This window comes from Coturnix japonica, chromosome 10, assembly GCF_001577835.2.
Source record: "Coturnix japonica isolate 7356 chromosome 10, Coturnix japonica 2.1, whole genome shotgun sequence".
In the NCBI taxonomy this organism is placed as follows: Eukaryota; Metazoa; Chordata; class Aves; order Galliformes; family Phasianidae; genus Coturnix; species Coturnix japonica.
Genome location: NC_029525.1, coordinates 6,602,096 through 6,614,967, shown reverse-complemented (window position 1 = coordinate 6,614,967; position 12,872 = coordinate 6,602,096). Strand labels below are relative to the sequence as shown.

The 12,872-nt window shown below is 43.5% G+C and overlaps 1 protein-coding gene and 1 long non-coding RNA gene across 2 annotated transcripts; one reads left to right on the top strand and one right to left on the bottom strand.

The window, feature by feature from the left end:
• Window positions 1-212: 212 nt before the first annotated feature.
• On the bottom strand, window positions 213-5,229 carry MNS1 (meiosis specific nuclear structural 1). Its single transcript, XM_015872658.2, has 10 exons — window positions 5,148-5,229; window positions 4,937-5,059; window positions 4,711-4,838; window positions 3,820-3,922; window positions 3,237-3,466; window positions 2,743-2,959; window positions 2,557-2,664; window positions 2,066-2,323; window positions 1,382-1,507; window positions 213-556 (listed from the first exon to the last, which is right to left on the bottom strand). The coding sequence occupies exons 1-10, from the start codon at window positions 5,148-5,150 to the stop codon at window positions 458-460; spliced, it is 1,395 nt and encodes a 464-aa protein (XP_015728144.1). The 5' UTR covers window positions 5,151-5,229; the 3' UTR covers window positions 213-457.
• Window positions 5,230-5,929: 700 nt separating this feature from the next.
• Window positions 5,930-7,075, top strand: LOC116653891. The gene is made up of 2 exons (XR_004308488.1): window positions 5,930-6,014; window positions 6,840-7,075. It is a non-coding gene; the product is annotated as an uncharacterized LOC116653891 (long non-coding RNA).
• The last annotated feature ends 5,797 nt before the right edge of the window (window positions 7,076-12,872 follow it).

Below are 12,872 nucleotides of genomic sequence, written 5' to 3'. Positions count from 1 at the left end.
TAGCAAAGTAACTCTGGTCTACCAGTGGTGATTTACATTACCTACCTTTAGAGAGTAGTTTAATAGTACAGTGCAAATGTAGATACTTTTTTAACTTACAGAAAGAAATAGTGCACTAAGATCATTGTATTGTCTGTTATGTGATACCCATCTGAGCTTACGCTACCTCAGGTTTCTGCAGCATGGCTGAAGAAAACACTTTTAAACATTGCTTCATCATGAACTCAGTTGTATTTGTGTAGCTGATTATTGAGCAATCTGTAGCAAACAGTTTATTCCTGAAAAATATAAGTGCACTGAAATAAGATGAGCCCTTCGTCAGCTCAGAACTCCAGTCTTAAAATGGAGATTTTTACGAGAACAAAAACAAGTTCCTCGCTGTTAACAGCAAATGGAAATCTTCCTTAGCAATCAGGTGACACCTAGTGGCAAGGCAGGAGGGCTGACAGTGGGAATTTCAGCTCTCTTCCAAAAGTGGATTCTCTCTTCTCTTCTGATAAGCCAACCTAAATTTCTCACCAAGCATGTTAACATCGTCTTCACTTTTGAGTATTCCCTGGAGAAAGAAGCACCACAAAAGATAAATTAAAGAGATAATTGTGGATCTCTGATTTTTTTTTTTTATGGAAATGATTGTATGGCTTATATCCTCGGAACCTGTGTTACCTCAAAAATAAACCAAATAGCTCCGAAAATCATCACCAAAACTCAATGGACGAGTTTCTAACTGCTGCACTTGGTGCTAACCTAGAAGTGCTTTTTTTATTCAGGCAAATTATGGTGAGAACCCACTAAGGATTGTCACGTAAGCACTAGACAAAAGACAGTGTTTACCTGCATTGTATTTCTAATAAGTGTTTCGAGGCAGCAGAGCACATCTGTAGGTTTAGCAAAATCAAGAAACTACACTGAAAAGAGGCACTGGCTTGGCAGTGAGCACTGCCGTTCTTCTGTGAGCCCTGCCATTTGTTGCACTGTCACAGGGAAGAGGCCTCATTTCCATGCCAACAAAAGACAAACAAGGCAGCCAACACAGCTCCTAAAACCCAACTGGAGTTGGTCAAAACTGCCTTTTAGTGGAGCCCTTTCTAGCTGGAAAAGCCCTGCTTTAAAAATTACATTCCATATCCCAAAAGCTTTGGTTCTGCAAAGGGCTGTGGAAGCAATCAGCAAGCTCTGCACATGGCCTCAATAGGGCAGAACAGCCCAAAGCTTCCCAGTGTTCTTTTACTGCTTTCTGACCCAGGTGAGCACACAAGAGCTGATAAAATAATACTTATTCCATGTAATTCACATGGCTAACAGCTTTTCCTTATACTAGCCAAGAATAAAAAACAACAGTCTCTAGAACATTTAAAGCATGTAACAGATAATCACTTACTCTGGGAAGATAACCCAGTAATTTAGATGCATGTTCTTTCAGGAGTTTCTGTCTCTCTTCTTCAACAACTGCACGAATGTTTGCTTGTCTTTCCTCCTCTAACTTCCATTCTTCAAGTTCACGCTCCTGCAATAAACAAGCAAGTCTTGCTGAGTTCCAGCTCCGTGAACATTTACTTCCACCAACAGAAACTAAGGATTAAAGAGGCGTGTGGTTGGTTGGTTTCTTTTGGTGGAGTAGATTTTGAGTTTTCATTTAATTTTGATTCTTGGTCACAAGCGAAAGAGTTTGAAAAGAGTGAAAAGTGTGTGTAAAAGAAACAAAGTACATGTTAAGTAGAAGAAATATCTCTGACAAAAAAGACCGAATAGCAAGATATGCATCCTCAGTTGTGTTGGCTGATCAGGGAGGCTGAGCTGACCTCATGGCTCTTGAAGAGCTCCCTGCAGCACATGCTGGGTGTACAAGGATCTACAGGCTCGAACCTTTCAAGCTGTAAGAAGTCAGCTCCAAAAAGATGCCCTTCTTGTCAGCAAAACAAGGGGCTGCTTCCCATCCCCTCCCCCCAGCCACGTCTCCGCAGTTTTCCTGTCACCTTTCCCTACAGCCTTGATGTAGGACAGAGTATTCTCATGGTAAAATATTTTGGTTCAGACCGAGGGTGAAACTGAAAACTTCTCTTACTTTATCTGCAATGAATTGTTTCTGACGGTCTTCAATAAGTTTTTCCACAGCTTTTCTGTGTTCAAGCTGTTTCATTCTTCGTTTCTGAGCATTCATCTGTTCAATACGATCATCCTCTGCAAACTTGGCCTCCATCTGCTGTCTGAAGGCTTCCTCCTCCTCTTGCACGGCTTGCTGCGCTATCTTCTTCAAAGCAAGCTGCTCTTCATACACTTGCCTTAATTCCAGGCGTTGCCTTATTTTCTTCTCCATTTCTGCCTATAAAGAAAATTCAGTAAGATGCTGCATACTGAAATAGTTTGAAGAAATTCATCTTCAGCCAAACTGATTTCTCAGAGAAGAAAATGGCAGCAGCTGTTATTGGCTGCATAATAAGAAGCCTGGTACCTGACAAGTACCAAAATCCCCATATACCTACTTGCAGAAGTCCACGAAAAGCGAGCTTCCCTACAGCCAGCACAGACAGCGCTTCAGCTGCTCCCAGCACTCACCAGCTCCTTCTTTCTGTCCTTCTCAAGTTGTTCTTCCAGATGCAGCTCCTGGCGCATTTCTTCCAGCTCGTCACGCTTCTGCTGCTCTCTTTCTAAATTCTGGGCAATCTTTAATAAGGAGGAAGGATTTATAAGTGAGAGAGAAAAACACACAATATGCTTTTCTACAGTTTTAACTTTTAATACCATGGCCTGGACTCGCAGTTTTTTCTCCTCCTCGTCTTTAACTTTGGCCATCCGATCTTCTTCTCTTTGTCGCTGCCTGTTGGCAAACTCCACAATTTTCCTGTTTTCTTCCTCCATCTCTTCCCGTTTCCTCTGCCTCCACGCAGCTTGTTCCTTCTTAAACTCTTCGATATACTTCTGAGTTGCTCTCATCTTCTCTAATTTAAGTTGTTTTTCCCTGTATAAAATAGAAAACAAAAGAGCATTGTTATTTACTATACTGGGGAGTGATACTAAGAAGATCACGTGCTCACCATTAACAGTATATTCAAGACTACGATTTAAATGACCTTCCTTACCCATTCAGCTGGAAACCAGATGCCTGTATTGCAAATACTTACTAATGAACTCCCTCTGAAAAGGACACAAGGTGGGCTGAAATAAGTCGAATATTCTGGCTCTTAAAATAGCAAAATCCATGTGAGTCAATTTCTTGTTACTAAAATGTTACTAACATTTGGTCTTCCTCGTAGATCTTCCTTATGATTTCATCAATCATGAGTTTCTCTTTCAGAAACTCTTCATAAACTCCCTGCTTGTTCCGCTCCTGTTCCTCGAGCTGCTTCTCCAGCTCTTGCTGATACATTATTTTCTCCTCATTTCGCCTCTGTTCTGCCAAGCTCTCTTCCTTAGCTGCCCTCTCATACTCTTCCTTCATCTTCTGGGCTATTTCAGCCTCACGCTTCTATAGGAGAAAATAGAAGAAAAGGCTCTAAAAGATCCCTTTTAATCCATTACTTCCCACTTGAAAAATTACACAGCACAAGGAAGGAGCACTGCATGATGAGACCAGTGCCTCACTGCACAGAATGTCTCAGCTCAGGAAGAACCCTTGGGGAGAATCCCCGTTATATAAACAACGTGAGGGCAGCTATCGGTACTTGAAGGCAGCTGTACGTGCTGCTAAGACCAAGTAGAGCATTCAGCGTATGAGCAAAACCAGCTCATCACATTGGTGTGATAACTGGAGGGCAGCAGAACGTTGCAGAACTGCTGTGTTTATGGCTGCTGCACACAGGGGAGGACAGGTGGAATTACCATTTTCTCACACTCTATGGCTTCTTTCTCAGCGATCTGCGCCGCTCGCTCTTTGTTCAGATAGGCCGATTTTAGTTTGCTCTCGAGTTCTCGAAGTTCAAGACTGAGACGGGGAAAAAAGAGAAGAGATAAAGCATGCTGTGCTGCAGCAGCGCGGTGCGGACGGGGGCAATATTATTTGCAGTGTGGGAAGCAGCTGCAGGTATCTGTATGTATCTGTATGTATCTGCAGGTATCTGTATGTATCTGTATGTATCTGCAGGTATCTGTATGTATCTGTAGGTATCTGCAGGTATCTGTAGGTATCTGTATGTATCTGCGGGTGTCTGTAGGTATCTGTAGGTATCTGCGGGTGTCTGTATGTATCTGTAGGTATCTGTATGTATCTGTATGTATCTGTAGGTATCTGCAGGTATCTGTATGTATCTGTAGGTATCTGTATGTATCTGCAGGTATCTGCAGGTATCTGTATGTATCTGTATGTATCTGCAGGTATCTGTATCTATCTGTAGGTATCTGCAGGTATCTGTAGGTATCTGCAGGTATCTGTATGTATCTGTAGGTATCTCTATGTATCTCTAGGTATCTCTATGTATCTCTANGTATCTCTATGTATCTCTATGTATCTCTATGTATCTCTATGTATCTCTATGTATCTGCAGGTATCTGCATGTATCTGTATGTATCTGTATGTATCTGTAGGTATCTGTATGTATCTGTAGGTATCTGTATGTATCTGTATGTATCTCTATGTATCTGCAGGTATCTGTATGTATCTGTATGTATCTGTATGTATCTGCAGGTATCTGTATGTGTCTGTAGGTATCTGTAGGTATCTGTAGGTATCTCTATGTATCTGTAGGTACCTGTAGGTACCGGGGTGGTCGCTACCTGTTCTCCCGCACTTGCTGCCTCTTCTTCTCGTCGTTCAGCTCCTCGTGTTTCAGCCGTGCCAGCTCAGCCGCCAGCCGCTCCTCCTGCAGCCGCCGCTGCTCCCGGTGCTGCCGCTGCTCCTCGTTCTGCCCGGAACGAGACACCGCCGCCACGTCCGCCCCCGTCACCGCACACCCCCCCCCACCCCCCGGTGCTCCCCCCTCGCGCCGCCCGCAGCTCTCACCGCCCTTATGGCCTCCTCGAAGCGCAGCTCCTGCTCTATGGCCGCACGCAGCCTGGCTGCCCGCAGCCGCCCGCCCCGCTCCTCCGCCGCCGGCGGGAGCCCCACGCTGCGCCACGCGGCCGCCTGCGGGCAACAGAGCGGCGGTAGCGGCGGTACAACAGCCGGGCCGCCCCCACCGGCACCAGCGCCGCCATCATCCCGCCCGGCTCACCATCCCGACGCACCGCCACGCGTCGCCACGGCAACGGCGGAAGCAAAAGGCGAGTTCGTTCCGTGCGGGTAACGCTGCGGGGACGCGGCGCTCAGCTGAACGCAGCGCGTTGAGTGACGCTGCAGGAGCACAACGACGGCGGGCGCTGCGCGGACAGGAGGAGCCGCTTTGCACGTTCACTGTTACACGGTGTTTTAGATCCCGCGGTGTGACGGTGATAAACGCTCCAGCCGAGATACGACGTGGGCCGTGCTGACTCTGCAGTACGAAGCACTGCGGGTAACGGTGTCACCGTGCGGTGATTTACCTCCTGCAGATGAAAGGACACAAGTGAATGAACAGGATCGGCCTGAAACATCCGAGCAGTCTATTGATCTGCTACACACACACATAGAGCACTGAGAAGCTCCCGCCTGCTTTCCCTGATGCGGGTGATGGATGGAGCAGCACATTGAGCAGCCGAGGGGCCGGCACTGCCAGCAAATCTGAGCACCAGGAATAAGAATTACATCTAAAAACTTATTCTGCAATAGAGAGGAGAATACGTCCCCGTGCAGCAGCAGAAGGTACCTTTAATTATGAGATTACGGACTGTAGACAGAAGTACTGCAAGGAATGGAGACACTCAGTGCTTCAGTTGTGTTCAGCAGAAGTCCAGCTGTTCCTGATGTGGTTTAGTATTTAGATACAGCGCTGAGTGCGGCGCATGAAGAGAATAACTGGACCTCAGGTCAGAGAGGATCCTCTTGGAGAAGCACATGACCAGAAACTCATCTTTAGGGGCAGCGTTTCACTGGCTCATCTATAGGTTCCCATCTCTGTTCAGTTGTACAAACATAATGGAACCAATCAGAATTTATATCCTCGGTATGCCTTATCTCCATGTATTTCCAGATAAACTCAGAGTTCTCTATTTCTTATTAATACCAATTTCTGACTTATATGGCTTTTACTGCAGCTGAGGGGTGTGCTGAGTCCTCCAAGGAAACAGTTGTTAAAACAAGAGAATTAGATACGTTCCAAAGTCCACACACAGGTGAATTCTGCTCCACACTGATGTTACACTCTGATGTTTCTTAGGATTCTTACTGGCCATATGCACAATGACTATTGTTATAAGGGCAGGATAACACCAACACAACTCCTTGGCTATTCTGTGGGGAGTATCTTTAGAAACAGAAACTGTAGAGTAGTGCAACTTCATTTGACTCTGCTTTAGTGCATGCAGGCAGCTCCTTCCAGCTCATGTGTTGATAAAACCATTTTTTCACCCCACAGTGTCTTACCTCTATATAATGCTTTCAATTCTTCATTTCCATATTGGCATTAAGTGTAGGTACTTCTTGAACCTCACAGGCCAAACCCATTTGAACACTGTGAAACAAAAGCAGAGAATCAGGACATTATTTCTTCACTCAGTGCCAGGTCTCCTTTCATACAGCACTCAGGATTTGTTCAGGCTCAATGTGGGCGCTCCCTTGGGCTCATTTCTTTCACATCTTCCCTGTGTGCTTCTGTTTCTCTATGGTTTCTGTCCTATTATTCCTACTCCAACCAACACCAAGTTTGTGGCTTTCTGCATCTCTTCCATTGGTCAGCATTACAAAATCACTGAGCAAGGTAACTAAGTGAGCTATATTCTGTAGTTTCTTAATATTTTAATCTATACTGCAGTTCAATTTCTTCTTACAGATACCCTGAAAAAAGACAGTGACGACACCAGCAGCAGCAGCCAGGTTTTGTACACCATCCAACAGGAATGTGTTCCATTCAGTGAGCTGGGAAATGAGCTCTTACAGCACACAGCACACTGCGAGCCCCCTGCCAGCTGGCTGCTGGATCTGCACGGGTTGTGGAGCACAGCATTTTCCTCTGCATTTGGCACAGCTTTGCAAGCATTTGATGATTAAAAAATAATTAGAGCGCCATGTCCACCATGCTCCTTATAATCCAACCAGCAAACACAGGGGAAAATACAAACTATGACCACCAGGCTTTCTGCTTCACCTGTAATCACTTTCTCTTTTTAGGCAATTGTCTGATGCAGAACACAGAGAGAGAATTTGGTACCACTACTTCTGTAATGGCACTTCTCGTCCATGTAGCAAAGAGCTTTATGCGCTCACATCCAAACTCTTGTCCTCCCAGTTAAACTGAAAATGAGTTGAGATCACAAGTTCAGTTGATTCTGTGATTCAAGCAAAAGGAGTGAGTTCTTTCTGATGCAAATTCACACCCATGTTTAGCCAAGGATCTAAATGCTGATGGGTGTGCAAGCTGGGCACACAAAACCTCATCCAGGAGCCTTTATGTAGTTTATTCAGATTTTTAAATGTGAGCTCTGTTTTATTTATTCTTCCTCCCTATAGTGGCCCCCACAGTGCAGCAGCATGTGAAAAGGCAGGATGGCACCGACACCCTGCACTGCCCACTGCATTGGAAGCACCAGACCCAGGTGTCTGCATGTATCTTAACTGGAGTGCAAAGACAACACCAAGAGAAGTGCTTAGAAGAAAGCAGCACCCCTCTCTTTCCTGCACGATACCATCAAACACAGTAACTCCAAAGCGCTCATTTTAACATATGTGGATAATTAAATAGTTGAGGAACTCTAAAGTGGAATTCAGCAGAGAGGGAAAAAAATAAGAAAGATGTCCTGTTCAAAATTCAGTGTCTAACAAAGAATTGAACAAACTAATCCATAACCATAACCCTAAGCCACAACAACTCTGAACTAATGGGGAGGACAACTGAAGGGCAATAAACAGAAAATAAATGTCAATCCCAGAAAGAGCTGAGAGCAACGTGAAAGTAATTCTGCTGCCTGTGTCCATCTCCCATGCTGGCACCTGGCCCTGCAGCCAGCCCTGGCAGTGCCACAAGCCCTGGGCTGCTGGAAGCTCTGCTTCATGGCCCCATGTGGGGACATCTGTGGGTCCTGGGGCAGCTCAGTGCACTCCCTGATGTTTTATTCAAAACCCTTCAGAGAAAAGAACAGTACACAGTGCTTAATGACACATTTCACTGCTGCTAAAACAGCAAGTTGGTGGTAAAAGAAATGCAATTCACCAGTTGACTGGGCAGCAGCAGCTCAGCATGACGCTCCCCACCTCACACACTGCTCCTCCACACACTGTATGTGCTACCAGAAGTGGGGCTCTGCCAGCACCGAAAGCTGAGCTCACTTTCCCACCCCACAGCTGAGCTCTCATCCGCCCCTTCCTTCCCCAGCTCAACACATCTCACCTGGGATATCAAGTAAGCCAAGCAGCTCACCTGAGATCAGAAGATGATGCACACACACACACTGCAATGAGTAGCTCCATACAGAGTTGATTGTGTACTGATGCTTTGTGCAATACACGAGCTTGGGACTTTTTGAAATGAACAGTTCATCTGGAATTACATTTCTACAACTTAGAAATCAAACTTAACCTAATTTGCTGCAGCTGGACACCACCTGCAGAGTGCTGGTTAAGTACTCTGAACATTATATACTTATCTTTTAAATATTGATAATGCCATTCTTCATTTATGTGACATGAAGTCCCACGGGGAATAATTATGCTAATTAAACCTTAATGATTCTTGCAAATAAATGATCAAACAAAATTGCTACTGTTGATTTATATTAATGGATGCCTTTAGGAGGAGATTTGTCAGGACGTGCTGCTTCTTGAATCCCAATTCATCTTATTTAGCAGAATAATGTACATAGTTTGTAAAACAGATTAAGCATTTAAAATATAATCTGTTCATAGAGTTTCTGCAGTTCATAACATTCAAGTGTTGTTATCTTGCCTTATGGCAATCTGCATTAAGTGCTTTAATGGTATATAACTTTTTCTAGAGTGTTTCTTTTCTTTCTTCCTTAGGGAGATGTGGCTGAAAGAGACAAATAGTTTCTACTTTTCTGTTATTACTGGGCATACTCGAAATTCCCACCTCACATCCATCTATTCTTTTGAAATTTTAACCAAGCTCATTTGGAAACCATTTTACAGAGCCTCGCCTTCCTTCTAGATAATACATACATTTGAAAGCAGTATCAATGTGCTTCTTTTATTGCTGACTGTAAGACACGAGATGTTTTAATTGTGTCGGAGGAAAGGAAACAGCAAGAAACATGAATATTCTGAATTGAATCTCCAGCGGCAGTATGAAGACATGGGATGTTTTGTCTTTGTGGCAAATAATACCATTAAGTAATCAGCAGTTACTTAATGGTAACCACCTACCACGGATTTTCAGGACTATTTTTTTTTTCCCTTTTTATCTCCTTCTGTTTGTTTAGTTCAGCATCTCAAAGAAGGGCTAAATAGCCACACCAGTGTGTTGTTTCTCTCATAACTTACCCAGCTTCCACAAAACTTAACACTGCATTCACAACAGTTGGCAGAGATTTAATAGTATCTGCATACTACAGTCATGAAATCCAACTGAACCTGAAAGCAATAGATTCCAAACAAGACAGGCCCCGAACACCTACAGCAATTTTCTTACACTGAGTGAATTAATAATCCTCTAATTTGTCAATTTCACTTCAAACAGTGGGACTGAGTTCCTTCTTTTGCTAATTAGAGCACTAATTCTGCAGATAGCATTCTCTCATCCTGTGTTTCTTCTAACAATGAGAAATTCAGTCTTGCTCCTCCCTTACGTACGGGCTCTTGAACAGCTCCACAAGCAGCTAGCAGGGAATGTTTAAACATGTCATTGTATGTGACAACAGCATGGAGACTTGGAGCAATCAGTAGAATTGGACACGGACTGAGGATTAGGTGTGCCTGAATTCTGGTTTTGTCTGTGCTTATCTTACTGCCCTCTGTATGCCTGCAACAATCACAGTCACATGGCAGGAACATCCCCACAATGAGAATGTCTGTACCTGTACTGCACTGAATGGGAACACCAGCACCTCTCAAAGGACATTACTGTTCTATCAGAACACACCTCCCCAGGTGCATAACTGCCTCTGCTCACATCAGCCTCTGCCCATCAACATGTAGGTAAAAACCTTCATCTTGACTTGCAGTCAAAAAGTTTTTGCCATTGGATTAAAGAGGGGCATGATCTCACTCCCAGGTTTATGCATGTCACTTTTTGCCTTATAAAAACAACCCTGCTCTTCCTTTTTAGTTTACTAAAAGCTTCCTACCCTTGTATCTGTTCAGACATGTACAATGGACAGGCCATTGTAGGTTAAGGAGATCATTTTAGTATTTTCAGAGACATTGTCCCCTTTTCTCAGTCACATACTTAGCATTTCCTTACCATCCCACAGACACTTGCTCTCCAAGCACTCTTCTGCCATTCCCAGTTCCTGACCTCAATTTTTCCCTAATTGCAAAATATTTTATAGGCCTTGCCTCTCTGAATTTACACATCAGGATTATTCCTCTTCTTCCACTCTGTGGAGTGACTTTCTCTGCCAGTGGGTTTGGGATGACGATTCTCATCAGGCTCTCCAGGATCCCAGAGCGCTGCTAGGACTTGGCTTCTGCAGACAGAAAAAGCAGCAAGTATCAATACCATAGCACCTGTGGAAAGCACACGCACATCTCCTCTTGAAGAATTCTAGGCAATCCAATTTAATTAGACTTCCTCTTTGCACCCCCAGTGTAGACACTCTGCTTGGTTTTGGCCAAGATTATTTTTCAAACAATCACTTGTAGCCTCAAAAAGCACCTGGTGTTCACCAGACAGAATTGCTGGAATCAGTCTGTCTCCTTTGCCACCATTTCTACTACAGATTTGCTGTCTACCCTGGGGTAGTGTTAAAACCTTTCAAGATCTGCTGCTATCAAACTGCCTGTTCCCTAACTGACCCCACTCCATTTCTAGATGGTTGTTATTTATCTGAAATACACTCATCACTTGGACAGACACATCTGCTTTCAGACACGGTGGCAAGTTTTAAGGTACCCGATCCTTAACAGTTAGTTCATAAAGTTTAGTTAAAAATTATATGTAACTTATTTACATTTAGATATTAAAACATTCACTTATACTTTGTTTGCATGCACATAAATTGAGATTTCAAACATGTTGCTGTAAATCTGCAGGGAATTCATATGTGTCCTTTAGTGCTTATACAGAGAACGGATTCTGTTTTAATACTCGTCCATTTTTATGCTGTCCCCTAAATAATTCATGCTTATTGATTGCTGCTTGCACGTACCACTGCATTTTGGCATCAGGCTCCTCACTTTATGCAGCTGCATAGAACAAAATTCCTATTATCTAGGCTGCAAGATTCACTCTCCTAAATATCTTCTCCTCTTTTAAAAACCAACCTGAGAAGAACAATTTCTTCTGACCTATTTGTTAAGCAACGTGCTTGTTTCCTGAAGGACTATAAATTTACTATTTCTACCTAATTCAAAGCAGGAGAAAGAATGAAGAAAGATTTCTTACATGATGTTAAATAATTCCAAATAAGCATCAGTCCTTGATGTAGGAAAATGTCCCTTCTGTGCCCTCAACTAGAGCAGAGAATTCATTTCTCCTAAAGCAGCACTCAAAAAATAAACATGTTTTGTATACCAAAATGGCTCCCATCTCTGAATGTGTATTTTCTGGCCAGTCCCAGTCAATGTTAAGTCACTGTTAAGGCAGTACATGGAGTCTACAGCATTGCATTTGATCTCATATTTGAACAGTAATTCAAACTGAGTCGAGTAAAGACGGGAAAAAAAATCCCAGGCATCTGTTGACATTTTTCTAAATAATACTGCTAAAAATTCACAATCCAGCAATAAAACAGGCAGAGTTTGCAAGCAAAGGATGTAACGCCAGTAACCGCAAACTGATGTCATATTGCACATGTAATGAACTCATGAGACAGAGGAGAAACATGGAAAAAACACTAAAATGCAGCAAATGCAAAAGCACTGATTGCTGTAATCTCTCCTAAGTCACAAAGACGTGTTCCGTGAGTTCTGCTTATGCTGTGTTGATTTAATGCAAACAAACTGCAGAATCCTTCCTAGCTGGTAGTCTCCCAAGTGTAAGCAGATGCAGTAACTAAATTGCTTAGCAGTAAAGCCACGGAATAACATGACAGTCATGACACTTTCAGCAAAAATGCAGCCACTCCTGTAGGCCCCTTTTAGGAAATAGTTTTGTTGCCGATACTCTGGAAACAGGGAGATTTTTTAAAATACATCGAGGACATTTTAAACTTAAAGAATTAAGTCATTAACACGTTTATAGCAGAGCCGAGTCTCACACTGCTCAGGGAGTGAAAGACACACGAAACAAACACTGATTTACTCCAGACAGAAAGAAGATGAGCTTTTCTACCTATTCACATCAGACTGTTCAGCCTGACCATCTCATCCCAGGCAGGGCCACTTTCACTGAATGTGCAATAATGCATTGACAGCAGAATGGCATTTCTCGATACCGCGCTCCTGACTACAATTGTGCACGGTGACCCAGTCCCAGCCTTCACAACAGCGCTTTGCTAACACTCAGACACCACGCCTTCGCAGGCACTTGTCATGCATTGGTTTCAAAGCAGAAGGCTGCACTAATTATAGCTGTCTGAATTCAGAACTGCTTCGGTCTGCCAGAAGATAACCAAAGGGATTTTTTTCCTACAAGGTTTATTTTTAAAGGCTGACTTCTGAAGCACACGGTTACAAGACGTGAAAACACACCGTGGGCCGTGGCTTATTTTGAGAGTTTGCTACAATCCGTTCTTCCTTCAGCCTAAAAAAA

Excerpts from the sequence above, each read along its gene's own strand:
- MNS1 (XM_015872658.2), bottom strand. Across the intron at positions 2,324-2,556 it reads AGGACAGAAAGAAGGAGCTG|GCAGAAATGGAGAAGAAAAT; the intron begins GTGAGTGCTGGG and ends TTTTCTTTATAG. Across the intron at positions 557-1,381 it reads TACTGGGTTATCTTCCCAGA|GGAATACTCAAAAGTGAAGA; the intron begins GTAAGTGATTAT and ends TTCTTTCTCCAG.